At 40.9% G+C, this 13,871-nt stretch overlaps 1 protein-coding gene across 2 annotated transcripts in view; it reads left to right on the top strand.

Moving 5' to 3' along the window:
• Positions 1-13,871, top strand: part of atp9b (ATPase phospholipid transporting 9B) — a 349,558-nt gene that overhangs the window by 285,533 nt on the left and 50,154 nt on the right. For both annotated transcript variants that reach the window (XM_068032475.1, XM_068032474.1), the window contains exons 16-18: positions 5,082-5,243; positions 6,564-6,656; positions 8,127-8,210. In XM_068032475.1, the coding sequence (XP_067888576.1) occupies positions 5,082-5,243; positions 6,564-6,656; positions 8,127-8,210 (339 nt within the window). The remainder of the gene's footprint in view (positions 1-5,081; positions 5,244-6,563; positions 6,657-8,126; positions 8,211-13,871) is intronic.

Raw genomic sequence — 13,871 nt, 5'->3', positions numbered from 1 at the left:
TGCATTTTGCCCTTCAATCAACTCAATATCCTTGGGTTCACATTCTCCATGACTCCATATGTTATCTTTCAAAAGTCTCTTTTGTGTTATTCTATTAAATGTTTCATGAAAATCTAAATAAACTGCTTTTTTCAAAGAACTGCCTTTTGGAGGTGCATGCTGACTGGCCCTGCTTAATTCATGTTTCTCCAAGTGCTTACTAATATTCCACAATATAGGCTCATAATTTACTAACATGTTAAGTAAGACTAATTGGCCCTGGCTGATCTTAATTGTATGATTCCCTCATCCATGCCTATCATCTCCAGACTCGGCTATTTCAATACTCCCATCCTCCACGCCCCATAAACTTCAGCTTAGCCAAAACTTAACTGTCCATATTCTATCCTGCACAAAGTCCTGCTCGTTCATTACCCCTTGCCTTGCTGACCTAAATTAGCTTCTGGTTCCCCAAAGCCAGAGATTTAAAATTCTCATCCTTGTGCTTAAATTCCTTCATGTTCTGATATTCCCTATCTCTGTAATCTTCTCCAGCCCTACAGCCTCCCTTCCCAAACCAAAAGGTTCGTGCCTCTGCCTCTGGCCTTTTCTGAATCTTCCACCCCTTCATCCACCATTGGCAACTGTGCCTTCTGCCAACCAGGCCCCACACTCTGGAATTCCTTCCCTAACCGCCTTCCCCCTCCCCCTTAAGTCCTTCCTTAAAACCCACCTATACTTGATTTGTATCCATTTCATTCTGTTTTAAATATTTTCCACTACTGAGCTGTGGTTTTGTTTCAGTTTCTCCTTCCATTTAATCCAGATAGTGCTCCTCTTTGTCGTTTTGTCAATTGTTTTTCTCTCTCCGAACATACTTGTCCTTGATTTTTCTTTTCCCTTTTTCTGTTCATGCAGTGAATGTGATTATATTATCATGTTCCCAAATCTAATTTTAAGTCACCATATTGCTCTGTGACACCCCCAGAACCAGATCAAGTAGTGATTCTTGTTGGAGTAGCAATGTATTTATTAAGAAAATAATCCTGAGCACGCTGCAAATAAACCTTCTGTCTTGCTTCACAAACATTTTCTCGATGCATTTATTCATTCCCTCCAGGCCACCTTCCCTCTCCTAGCCACTTGCATCCCCTCCCAAATGCCTGCTCTACCTCTTTAAGTGAGTCTCAAGCTTCTACCTCCAAGTTTTCTCTCTCTCTGTTGTACCATCTTCCAGAAAGTCTGACCCAGCCAATCCTGGTACCCACCTCCAATAGTCTGTTGGTGGGCATCTGCCTGCAGCTCCTTTAGCTTTACCAAAAGACCAGACTTAAAAGTTCACTACATCAGTGAAGGCATGTGTTTGAGAACTACACAAAAAATAGAGCCTAAAAAGTGACAGCTAGAAAAAGTCATATGCAAGCAAAGATACAATAACAAAAGTGTGTGGCAGCTATACAAAAGGAAAATAAGCGGACAGCAAACAAAATGGCAAACATGGAAACAAATTAGTCAGTGGCAAAGCAGCAGCAAAACTGTTCCTGGAAGAGACAATTATTATTGCCACTGAAGATTAACTATATTATATGTTTCTTGGTATAATGCTCCTGTCATTATAAACCACGACCTGTCACTAACAATGCCATGGTGATTCACCAGGGTACAGTAGCCTAGTGATTAAGGTAATAGGCTAGAGGTTATGAGTTTCAGGAAGGAGAGAGAAATCCGGGAGCTACACACCTGTTAGCCTGACATCAGTAGGCAAAATGCTAGAGTCTATTATAAAGGATGTGATAACTGGAGTCTTAGAAAATAATGGTAGGATTGGGCAGAGTCGACATGGATTATTAAAAGGGAAATCATGTTTGACAAACCAGTTGGAATTTTTTGAGGCTATAACTAGCAGAATAGAGGAGGAGGAACCAGTGAATTTGGTGTATTTGAATTTTCAGAAGGCTTTCGATAAGGTCCACTAGAGGTTAGTAAACAGAATTAGAGCACATAAGATTGGGGGTAATCTACTGTCATGGATTGGGAATTGGTTAATGGACAGAAAAGAGAGAGTAGGAATAAACAGGTCGTTCTTAGCTTGGCAGGCTGTGACTAGTGGGGTAACGCAAGGATCAGTGCTTGGGGCCCAGCTATTCACAATCTATATCAATAATTTGGATGTGGGGACCAAATGTAATATTTCCAAGGTTGCTGATGCCAAAACTAGTTGGGAATGTGAGTTGTGATGTGAATGCAAAGCGGCTTTAGGGGATTTTGACAGGTTAAGTGAATGGGCAAGAACATGGCAGATGGAATATAATGGGAAAATGTGAAGTTTTTCACTTTGGTAGGAAAAACAGAAATACAGAATATTTCTTAAATGGTGAGAGATTGGGAAGTGTTGATGTCCAAAGGGACCTGGGTATCCTTGTTCATAAGTCACTGAAAGCTAACATGCAGGTGCAGCAAGCAATTAGGAAGGCAAATGGTATGTTGGCCTTTATTGCAAGAGGATTTGAGTACAGGAGTAAAGCAGTCTTCCTGCAATTGTATAGAGCCTTGGTGAGACTGCACCTGGAGTATTGTGTACAGTTTTGGTCTCCTTGCCTAAGGAAGGATATACTTGCCATAGAGGGAGTGTAACAACTGTTAACCAGACTGATCCCTGGGATGGTAGGACTGTCCTATGAGGAGAGATTGAGGAGACTGGGCCTACATTCTCTAGCGTTTAGAAGAATGAAAGGTGATGTCATTGAAGCAGACAAAATTCTTACAGGGCTCAACAGGGTAGATGCAGGAAGGATGTTTCCTCTGGCTGGGTTTGTTTAGAACCAAGGGACACAGTCTCAGAATAAGAGGTAGGCCATTTACGACCGTGATGAGGAAGAATTTCTTCACTGAGAAGATGGTAAATCTTTGGAATTCTCTAGCCAGAGGGCTGTGGAGGCTTAGTCGTTGAGTATATTCAAGACAGAGATTGATGTATTTCTTGATTATTAAAGATATAAAGGGATACAGGGATAGTGTGAGAAAATGGCGTTGAGGTAGATCAGCTATGCTCTACTTGAATGATGGAGCAGGTTCAAGGGGCTGAATGGCCTACTCCTGCAACTATTTCCTATCCCACATGTTAAGTTATGCAATTAAATTCATTTAGTCTGCTAATTGATGAACTAATACCAGGGAAAATGACCACAAAATTGGTAGGTTGCTGTATATACCTAACTGGTACTTTCAGTCATGGACCTGCTATCTTTATCCAGTCTGCCCTAGATGATTTTCCAGTCCTCCATACAACTGGTAATAGACAATATATAGCATCATCTACACCCCAAGAAGAAAAATCAATAAAATATTCCAGAAATGAAATGGCTTCGTATGTAAATATGACTTGTATTGATTTGTGGCGTTCTTGACTTGCTTATTTGTAAATGAAAATTACCACATTTTGATCAGCCTATACCCATTTGTGAAATACTTAACTATCTTGTTTCTTTTAAGATGAATACTAGGTTTTTTTTAATTGAATGGTATGAATTCAAAATTTGATTAAGTGCAGCGTCAAATTTTGTTACACGTGTATATTAATGAATTCCTGTCACTTTTACTGTGTATATTTCTGCTAAGGTAACATGTTTAGAAATAGTGCTCATTTCTAAATCTTACTACATAACAAATTAAAATTCATTAGATACTTTGATTCACTTCAGCAAAAAGAATAGGTTTATTGCGATTTGTTCAAAACTATATTGCCCACAAATAAAATCTTATTGTTTGCTACATCCTGTTGGTATATGTTGGGTTAATTATTCTATGTCCTGTGTATGATAATCAGACAATTATGGATTAAAGCTGAGTGATGCAGGATCTTTGGACAGGTAAAACAAGCCAAGATAGCTGCAGTGAAAGCTGCTAATTCAGACAGGCTGTTAAACCAAGCAGAGCTTCAATAATAAACAGATGTGAGTCACCAAATATAGCATGCTTTACTCTTTAGTACAATGGGGCATAAAATTAAATGATAGTGTATTAGCAGAGATACAATTTGCAGGTCAAGTTGTAATAGTAACCTTTCACAGAGCAAATTGGAAATGAATCTTTGAGTATTGAATCATTTGCAGCTGACAACATCCTGTGCAAAAGTTATTCTACCACAAAAAATTATAGTATCGTAATTACAATGATTTTACTGACTAACTTTTAAATGTGAGAATGAGTGTTCAGAAATGACTTAAGCCTACCCAATGAGCAAAGTTATAGGAAAAAATATAAATCCAAGGACCTTCATCTTGATTGATGTGACACAAAAGTGCTACTTTAGATCTTGGAGAATGATTAAATTATTTGAAAGAAAAGCTTAAAATTCTAACCTTGTCATATTTAGCTGCTGTTTGCAAAAATGCTTCTTTAGGCGGAAGGGCACATAAAGTGGGCCATTCATAAAGTTAATCGCATTAGCTCAGACATGTTAAGTACCAAGCGGTTTTATTGCATGCTTTTCAGTTTTAATTATGGTAAATACGTTTTGTTGTATTGGAAATCTGAGCTCTGTCTTGGTATTTTGATCGGCTACTAATCGATTTTACTCAATAACCTGCTTATGTTTTTAGGTAAACATGTTCTGAGAATTCCTACTACAGTGACCAACACCATGCTATGTTTAGCACATGATCTATGAGATCATTTCCTTTTCTCTACTGAACTGACATACATTGAGTGTTCTATTGTGGATAAAAATGCCAGTCCAGCTGTTTCAGCATAATGAGTCTCAAAGGGGATAAACTTATTTTTAGTTGGATATATTTTATGTTGTTGTACTTCTGATATCAAACAATAATTGATTTATTTTGTATTCCCAGTGGGTTTTTTAGTTTGTTGTAAGATTCTTAAGTTTAAAAAATTGTTTTATGTTGTCTAACTGTTTAGTAAATTCTTTACTTGCTGTTAAGAGTTTTGTTTATTTTGTATTATCTCCTGGCACACAGTTTTTTCACTTGGATGATATGCTTTCTGAGATTTGACCTCAAGTTTAGGTATCCCCATCAACTTTTGTGTGGATGTCTTCAGTGCATTGGACAGAGAATTGTGATTGACCGTTGATCTTTGTTTAGGTGGCTCTTGTACAGTGGACACAGAGTGTGGGTCTGACATTGGTGAGCAGAGACCTGTCATCTATGCAGCTGAAGACCCCTGGTGGACAAATCCTTTCATTCATCATTCTACAAGTTTTTCCTTTCACATCTGAAAGCAAAAGAATGGGCATCATTGTCAGGGTGAGTTTCATAGATAGGTGTAGACAAAAATACATCCAGCCATTTACAAAATGTTTCATCTACATTGGAACATTGAAGTATTTGAGTATGTGCTAAATCATTTAAAACTGCTTTAAAATAAAACTCTCTCAGCTTTTGGTCAAAAACAAAACGTAGGGTACATACAGTAAATGTACTGGTATGACACACTACTTCCTGTCACACAAAGCAAGCAACATGAGACTTGACTTATGCTGGTAACAAAGGTGCCAGAGGTAATGTAAAATGCAAATATGAATAAGAAAACTATGCCTCAATAGGTAGAAAAGGAAGAGTTTATATAACTAAAAGTCATAGATGTTTGAGAGTAGTTTCTCGAATAACCTGTATTGATAAACCACTGTTGCTTTGCTTTTATAGCTTGTAACATTGTTAAAATCTTTTGTTGTGGTCACACAGAATTAGAAGTAATTTTTTTTTTACAGTATTTGAACGGGACTGAAGTAAACATCGATTAATGTCAAACTTTCAGACCAGCAATCTCTCCCTATCCCAGCCAGATTTTTCCCTTGTCTCCGGAATGTACTATTTTTAATGTTGGTATGTAGGTAGCTCTGGTATATCACCCTAATGACCATCCTGCATATCTGATCCTAGATCGTGAGCATCAGCAGGCTATTTGACTGTGGGGATATCGAATCTGAACCCAACCCCACCCTCCCTGATGTTCCCCCATGTTTAATTACCACCAACTGGATAGTGAACAGGAACTCTGGTATACAGTGATTAGGGTTCTTGATTTGATTCCTGAGCCTTATCTGGATATTGGGCAAATAAAGGCAAGCCCTAGTTCATAAAGAAAGCATAGTCTGCTTATGGAAGTGGTGGGTGACTATCAACCTGAACACACTATCCTGCATAGAACCCAAATATGTAACTGGCATCATAGAAAGTAACAGAGGATTAGCATCCTTTTGAGTCCTAGATGGCAATTGAGGATCAGCCCAACTGGAAAACATCAGTATCAGTTGTCTACACAATAATAGCCAGTTAATACTATGGCTTTCTGGTTTAAAATTCAGGACCGTAAATAATGAGAGGTTACTTTTTATGGAGCCATATGGACTAATTGGTGAGGAAGCAAGGACAAGGTTCTGCTTTGCAGGGGATGACGGGAGGTTATCACTGGTCAAATAAGAGAAGCATCAGTGGAGGGCTAAAAGAGGATCAATATATGGCCTAGAAAGAGGAGAGAAATAAGAGGAAGTTAGTCTGATCTATTTTTTTCAATGAGGCACTGAATTTCCAATGTAAACTTCTATATTTTGATTTGACATTTAGGATGATTCTTCAGGGGAAATCACATTCTATATGAAAGGAGCTGATGTGGTAATGTCAAGCATTGTACAGTACAATGATTGGCTGGAAGAAGAGGTAAGAATTATTTTTTAAATTAGACATATTGGTGTAGATATTAGCCCAAATGGGATGCAGGGAACAATCTTTGTGCCTGAACAGCTAGGCCTGAGCCACACCTAATATTGGGCCTGGAGCTTGTTTGAAATAGATTGGTGATCTGTGGACACTTGAGCATCTTCAGACAACTGGCCAATGAAGAGGCTTTGAACTTTGGGCTGCTGTATCACAACAGTGGCCCTTGGGCAGGTCGTTACAAGGGAAGGAGCTGCAACTAGAAAATTGAGGGGAAGGGGATGATCAAATGGTGGGATCGTCAGTGTCCGACAACGGTCTGTGGTTTTAATGCGGAGTTGGGAAGAACATTCCTATTCCTAGCTCCATGTTGATGTGTTTTATTTACAAATCTAACTTTTTGGTAGCAGCCTACAGCGGTCATTTTAAGGACTTTGTTAGGCTGCAAGTAGACCTGGTTTTCCTGAATGTAATCAGCCTGATGTGTTCAGGACAACCCAGTTTTTCATATGGGGGACTCACAGACATGCTGCCCCTTTATTTTCATTTGCCTATACTAATATGGCTGGGTGACACACTTCTGGCCTGTCATGTGCCTGTAATTCCTGTCCTCCATATTGGAGGCTTAGGCACCCATGCAGGACTTGAAAAACAGGATGAAATGTCATCAGGTTTCTAGGCCGTTGTCTCCTTTGCTCGGTTTCATAACTTAGAAGAAATGTGTTCATAAGAGAGCACAGAATTACGAAAAAGATATTCAGAATGTCCAGTTTGATCTTGCAATGTCCATGAACAATTTGCATTATTCTGGTTCAAGGGGGCAATCAAGGCACATGCACTCAATACATGGCTATTGGCAATACCCTTAGTCTATAGGTGCTGTCAGATAGTTTGTTTCATGCTGTAGAGAACCTCAAAATGTCATGACCATAATTATTAGATTTTTACAATTAATTGTAATATCCCCTACTTTAATTTGCTAACAATTATTGTATCACTGAAATACTCTACAGCAAAATAACCTGAAAATGGTTGTTGCAGGTCTTTTACATATGAAAATATGGCATTGACTGGAAAGGAAAGACAGCTGGTCCATCAAGCCTGCCCCCACACCGTGATGCCTGGACCATCATGACTAAACACTGCCCCCGCCCCCCCACCCCCCCCCCCCCCCCATTTGAAGCCCATCATCTGATCCTTCAATTCCTTTGCAGTCTTAACTGCTGACCACCCAATTTCCATTCTTGCTGACATTTTTGACCATTTTCTTTACTTACGAGTGGGAATAACAGACTTATTTAAAAATATTCAGTTTTGCAGTATGTGTGTGTAAATATGGAGTAATGTAATCTACTTACTGTTTTGTGAACAAAGGTATTATGTAACATATATAGATGTTTGACACATTGAAGAGATTCTAGAAATATCTACATACTTTATGATTAAGCAACTCCTTTACGTTTACCTTCACAGTGTGGGAACATGGCTAGAGAAGGACTACGGACACTAGTGGTGGCCAAAAAATCACTAACCGAAGAACATTATCAGGATTTTGAGGTATAATTGTATTTCCCACTACAGTGAACATTTTCAAATAGATCTTGCTGATCAGACTCTTGAAATTAAATAACTAGTGATGTTTCATTCCCTCACACAGGAGATTTTCTTGAGTTCACTTTGAAAATGAGATTTACATAAAGCAGAATTTTCTCTCAACATTGATGGCCTAAAGTTTTACCTACATGTATTTTTTACTTCAGGCTTTTAAAGTTGCAGAATATTTAAATAATTATGGTTTAAAAACTATTTTCAATATTTTAACCTCCCTCCACACCACCACCACCTCTTTGGCAGAAGGCACTGATTCCCTGTCGGCTGCGTTTGCTGAAAATGCAACCACTAGGCGGTGCTGCACTGGCACATATGCAAATGCAGCCTGTTCAACTAAAATGTCACAGTCAGCGACGTTCAGGCAGCTGCCAGGACTAAAGATGGCACTGCTCAAATAATCGCACAAAGGCAACGTAACCACATGGCAGTACACAGTGGCCGGCTAGATCGGTTGGGGTGGTGGGGGGTGGGGGGGGGGGGTGAGGAGAGTAGAGCATGCCAGCATCAAGGTCTTTGGCAGCTCTCTTCCCCAACCACCCCCCCATTCTCTCCCCGCTTCTCCACATGCTCTCTCCCGCGTTATGCAATGACGTCATCTGCGCATGCGCGAACCAGTCCTGGCAATGTGGAACGCAGTGCACGCGCAGAGAGCAGGAACCCGTTTGCGCATGTGTGCAGGTTGGCGCATTCGGATGACGTCAGCGGCCGACTGCATTGTCAAGATTCACTTTAATTAAACTGTACCCCTGCAGGAAACATTGTTGAAAACTCTAATGTAGCTTGCCATAGTGATTATCCTTCATGTGTAAGTGCTAACAGGTCATTTAACAAGATGTGCAGCACAGGTTAGCCTGATTCTGCTTTCACCCTGTTATCCACGTACACATACTTACCTGCAGAAGGTCAGTGGATAACAAACAGCAGTGGGAACCCTGGCTAACCAATTTCCTTCATAACCCTGAGGTGCTGAGACCAATTGGAGCACTTCTGCTGCAGCCCTGGCTTGGATCAGCTAACTGAAAACAGACTAGGGTTTAAAACCTAAATCTTCCTGGTCTGCGTGGTCTAGTAATACCCTAGGTTGTAGTGATGATAAAATAGCTTGCTGACCCTCCCTCCCTAGCCTCAGACCTAAACAATGGCCACATGGATAAAAGAACAGACGAGAGTCCGTTTCACAGCTCTCTTACTGATGGCCCATGCATATTGCAAATTCTATCTGCCCAACATCAGATGGGCTCACAGACCTAAGTAGTGGAAACCCTCAGCAGGAACTGTTTCCACTCATGAATGAACAGTCATCCTGTCTTGGACAAGCTAGGCTATTGGGGGGAAAAAAACAAGCCCATGATCCAGAACAAGAAGCTACTGAAGTTCTTTTTCAGGTTCCTGGATAACATAGCCATGGACAGTTTGGCAAATGGCCAGTGTGAGTCATTCACAAGCTTTGAGTGGAGAATAGAATGATCATTTGTGTGATCTACTGGCCTAGGAACGATAGCTTGTTGGCCTTTCTGGACCATTAGTATTATCCAGTCAGCAGAACTTTCTGATTTAAATGAATGTTACCATATTGACATAGTGGCTCCAGAACTTTTGACTAGAGACATGTCCCTTGACAAGGCTAAACTTCCCTACAGCATTTGTGATAAATTAACCAGCTTCAAGGAGGATCTTGCATTTGGCTCCTAAATGGAAGCAGCTTTTCTGCTGATAGGCCTACCAGCCACTTTAATCCATTGTGTGCAATGAAAAGCTGACCTTACCTTCCCTCCAGATAATGCTGGACCTGGGATTGTGAGCTTGCTGTCACTTTTTTACCAATTAGCTAATACTGTAATTGTCTCAATTATTAAATACAACCTTTCACTACATGTGAGTTGAATTCAGTTCTGAGCAAGCTACTTGCATACCTTTGAACCTGTGGTCTCTAATAAACTAGTTTCTCTTGAGGTAGTTACTTTATATGTTTTCAATTTAGTACAGAAGGTTAGCAAACTGTAGGAGCTGCTGGTATATCCACCCTGTTCACTGTGAATAAGACATTATTCAAGCTATATTCTTGCCTACTACTGAGTGTCACTTGTCTCAAAAAACATTGAAGTTACCTGTTATGCCTCATTTAAAAAGGAATATCACTTAATGAATGTATTACGTAGCAATGTATTTTCATGCAGAGAGAATGAAGTAACATGTAGACAATGTAAGCAACTACTCATTTCTTTTAACAACAGAACTTTAGGTTGGAGGTAATAACTGTATCTCCCTCAGGCCAACCTTGGTCCTCACTTGCCTCTAGATCCTAAACAGTCTTGATGCACTTCTTGCAGCTGGTCCTGTACCAGCTGCTTCTGAGACTTGGGAGTTTGACTTTTTTTTAATATATAAAGACCAAATCTGAATACACCTACTTCAATGCAAAAACAAATGGCCATCTTCCTAAGCTACTGATGATTGTATGTTCATATCTAGTTTTTGTTGGGTGTTAGTTAGAAGTCTCACCAGTTCCTCTTGCTGTATCTCTTGCACTCTTTTGTACTGGTGAAGCCAGGTGTGAATTTTCATCCATACCTCTGCCTTATAATGAGGTGAAGGATATGTTCCTAGTCTGAATAAATTATGTACAAATAATCTATTAAATTACTGCTGTGGAGAAAATAATTTAAATTTTAAAACATTCATGAGCCAACACTTGGAATTCCGATAACTAAGCATATTGTCTGAAGATGAAAGCCAAGTCGAACTTTGAATACAAAATGTCGCAAACTGGGTCAATTACAGAGCATTCTCTAAAACAAAGGAGCATTCAATTATTTCTTACATTTCCCAAGAATTACATCATGAATGGGTGGTAATCAGCTTAGTCATATCTCTTGCAGGAGACAGAAGACTTGATCATGTAAATTAATCACAAATTAAATGCACACTTGATATCAGAGTGCCACACCCATAGCATCATAACCCTTCCATCAAAGTTCAATGATTGGCTTAAATAAACACTTTTGTGCTGATTTTTCTCAAATATTGGATTGTCACAGGACAGATGGGAAAAGCTGCCACTGCCAATCAGGAGCCAGCAACACTCAAAACTAATGAGTCAAACCATTTGCATTTTTTTGAAATCTTAGAACCAGCAGCTATCATAAAATAAACTCATCAGTCAAGCAGTGTATTCTGATTTCTTGAAGCAGCTCTGTTGCTTCCTCAGCTACTGACTACATACAAATGCCTTTTTTTAAAAAACTCACGGTACAAAATTTATTAAAAAGTGGCTCTTGAAATGATCAGACTTAACTTTCTGTGGTGAGGTTAGTTCATCCTCAATGATGGGGGAGCCCAGCACATCAGGACTACGTGCTGAGGGACGCACTAAAGCTTGGGCCAGCCGCAGCAAAGGCTCAATGGGGAAAGACCACAGTGTAAGGTCCCCCCACCAAGCTGAACAGAGGGGCTGGATCCATGGGAAACCCTTCGAACTGTATCGGGAAAGTTTTGTGTGCTGTAAATGTAAAAATGTATATGGCATGACAATGAAATGGAAGAGTTGTGAGGCAACTCATGATTGTATATAAGGAAACTGATCACCTTTGCACTGTTTGTATTTTTTGACTTGATGCTGTTTTAAACTGTTTGGGAATGTAATTTTTACAGATTTTTATGAATAAAGTATATTTAGGAAATAAAAAAATAAATTCAGTGCGAAAGATAAGGCTGAAGCATTTGCAACAATCTTCAGCCAGAAGTGCCGAGTTGATGATCCATCTCGGCCCCCTTCTGAAGTCCCCAGCATTGCAGATGCCAGACTTCAGCCAATTCGATTCACTCTGCGTAATATCAAGAAACGACTGAAGGCACTGGATACTGCAAAGGCTATGGGTTCTGACAATATTCTGGCAATAGTACTGAAGACGTGCTCCAGAACTTGCCGCACCCCTAGCCAAGCTGTTCCAGTGCAGCTACAACACTGGCACCCGGCAATGTGGAAAATTGCCCAGGTATGTCCTGTACACAAAAAACAGGACAAGTCCAACCCAATTACCGCCCCATCAGTCTACTCTCAATCATCAGCAAAGTGATGGAAGGTGTCATCAGCAGTGTCATCAAGCGGCACTTGCTTAGCAATAACCTGCTCAGTGATGCCCAATTTGGATTGCGCCAGGGCCCCTCAGCACCTGACCTCATTACAGCCTTAGTTCAAACATGGACGAAAGAGCTGAACTCAAGAGGTGAGGTGAGAGTGACTACCCTTTACATCAAGGCAGCATTTGACCGAGTATGGCATCAAGGAGCCCTAGCAAAACTGGAGTCAATGGGAATCGGAGGGTGGGAGTGGGATCTCTCTGCAGGTTAGAGTCAGACCTAGCACAAAGGAAGATGGCTGTGGTTGTTGGAGGTCAATCATCTGAGCTCCAGGGCGTCACTGAAGGAGTTCCTCAGGGTAGTGTCCCAGGCCCAACCATCCTCAGCTGCTTCATCAATGACCTTCCTTCAATCATAAGTTCAGAAGTGGGGATGTTTGCTGCTGATTGCACAATGTTCAGCACCATTCGCGACGACTCAAATACTGAAGCAGTCCGTGCAGAAATGCAGCAAGACCTGGACAATCAGGCTTGGGCTGATAAGTGGCAAGTAACATTTGCGTCACACAAGTGCCAGGCAATGACCATCTCCAACAAGAGAGAATCTAACCATCTCCCCTTGACATTCAATGGCATTGCCATCGCTGAATCCCCCACTATCGACATCCTAGGGGCTACCATTGACCAGAAATTGAACTGGAGTAGCCATATAAATACCGTGGCTACAAGAGCAGGTAACTCACATCCTGACTCCCCAAAGCCTGTCCACCATCTACAAGGCACAAGTCAGGGGTGTGATGGAATACTCTCCACTTGCCTGGATGGGTGCAGCTCCAACAACACTCAAGAAGCTCGACACCATCCAGGACAAAGCAGCCCGCTTGATTGGCACCATCCACAAACGTTCGCTCCCTCCACTACCGATGCACAGTGGCAGCAATGTGTACCATCTACAAGATGCACTGCAGCAATCACCAAGGCTCCTTAGACAGCACCTTCCAAACCCACGACCTCTACCACCTCGAAGGACAAGAGCAGCAGATGCATGGGAACATCACCACCTGCAAGTTCCTGTCCAAATCACACACCATCCTGACTTGGAACTATATCGCTGTTCCTTCACTGTCACTGGGTCAACATCCTGGAACTCCCTAACAGCACTGTGGGTGTACCTACCCGACATGGACTGCAGCGGTTCAAGAAGGCAGCTCACCACCACCTTCTCGAGGGCAATTAGGGATGGGCAATAAATGCTGGCCTGGCCAGCGATGCCCACTTCCCATGAATGAATAAAAAAAAAAATATGCCGTGCAAATCCAGCAACTTGACTCCATCCAGTACATTTCAATAATGAGCCAGTCAGTGAGGTGCAATTTTCATGAAGCTATCAGTGGAGCAATGCAACTCAGACAGCAACTACAGGATATGAGTTAAACTGCATGCCTGCTCTTTGCCTGAAGTTGCTGTATCATTTATGCATAAATAATGGCGAGGGCCATTTGCCTCACTGTTGTTGTGACAGGAAAGT

Source organism: Heterodontus francisci, chromosome 5 (assembly GCF_036365525.1).
Source record: "Heterodontus francisci isolate sHetFra1 chromosome 5, sHetFra1.hap1, whole genome shotgun sequence".
Lineage (NCBI taxonomy): Eukaryota > Metazoa > Chordata > Chondrichthyes > Heterodontiformes > Heterodontidae > Heterodontus > Heterodontus francisci.
Note: the sequence above shows the minus strand (reverse complement) of the source record. Positions and strands in the feature narration are given on the sequence as shown.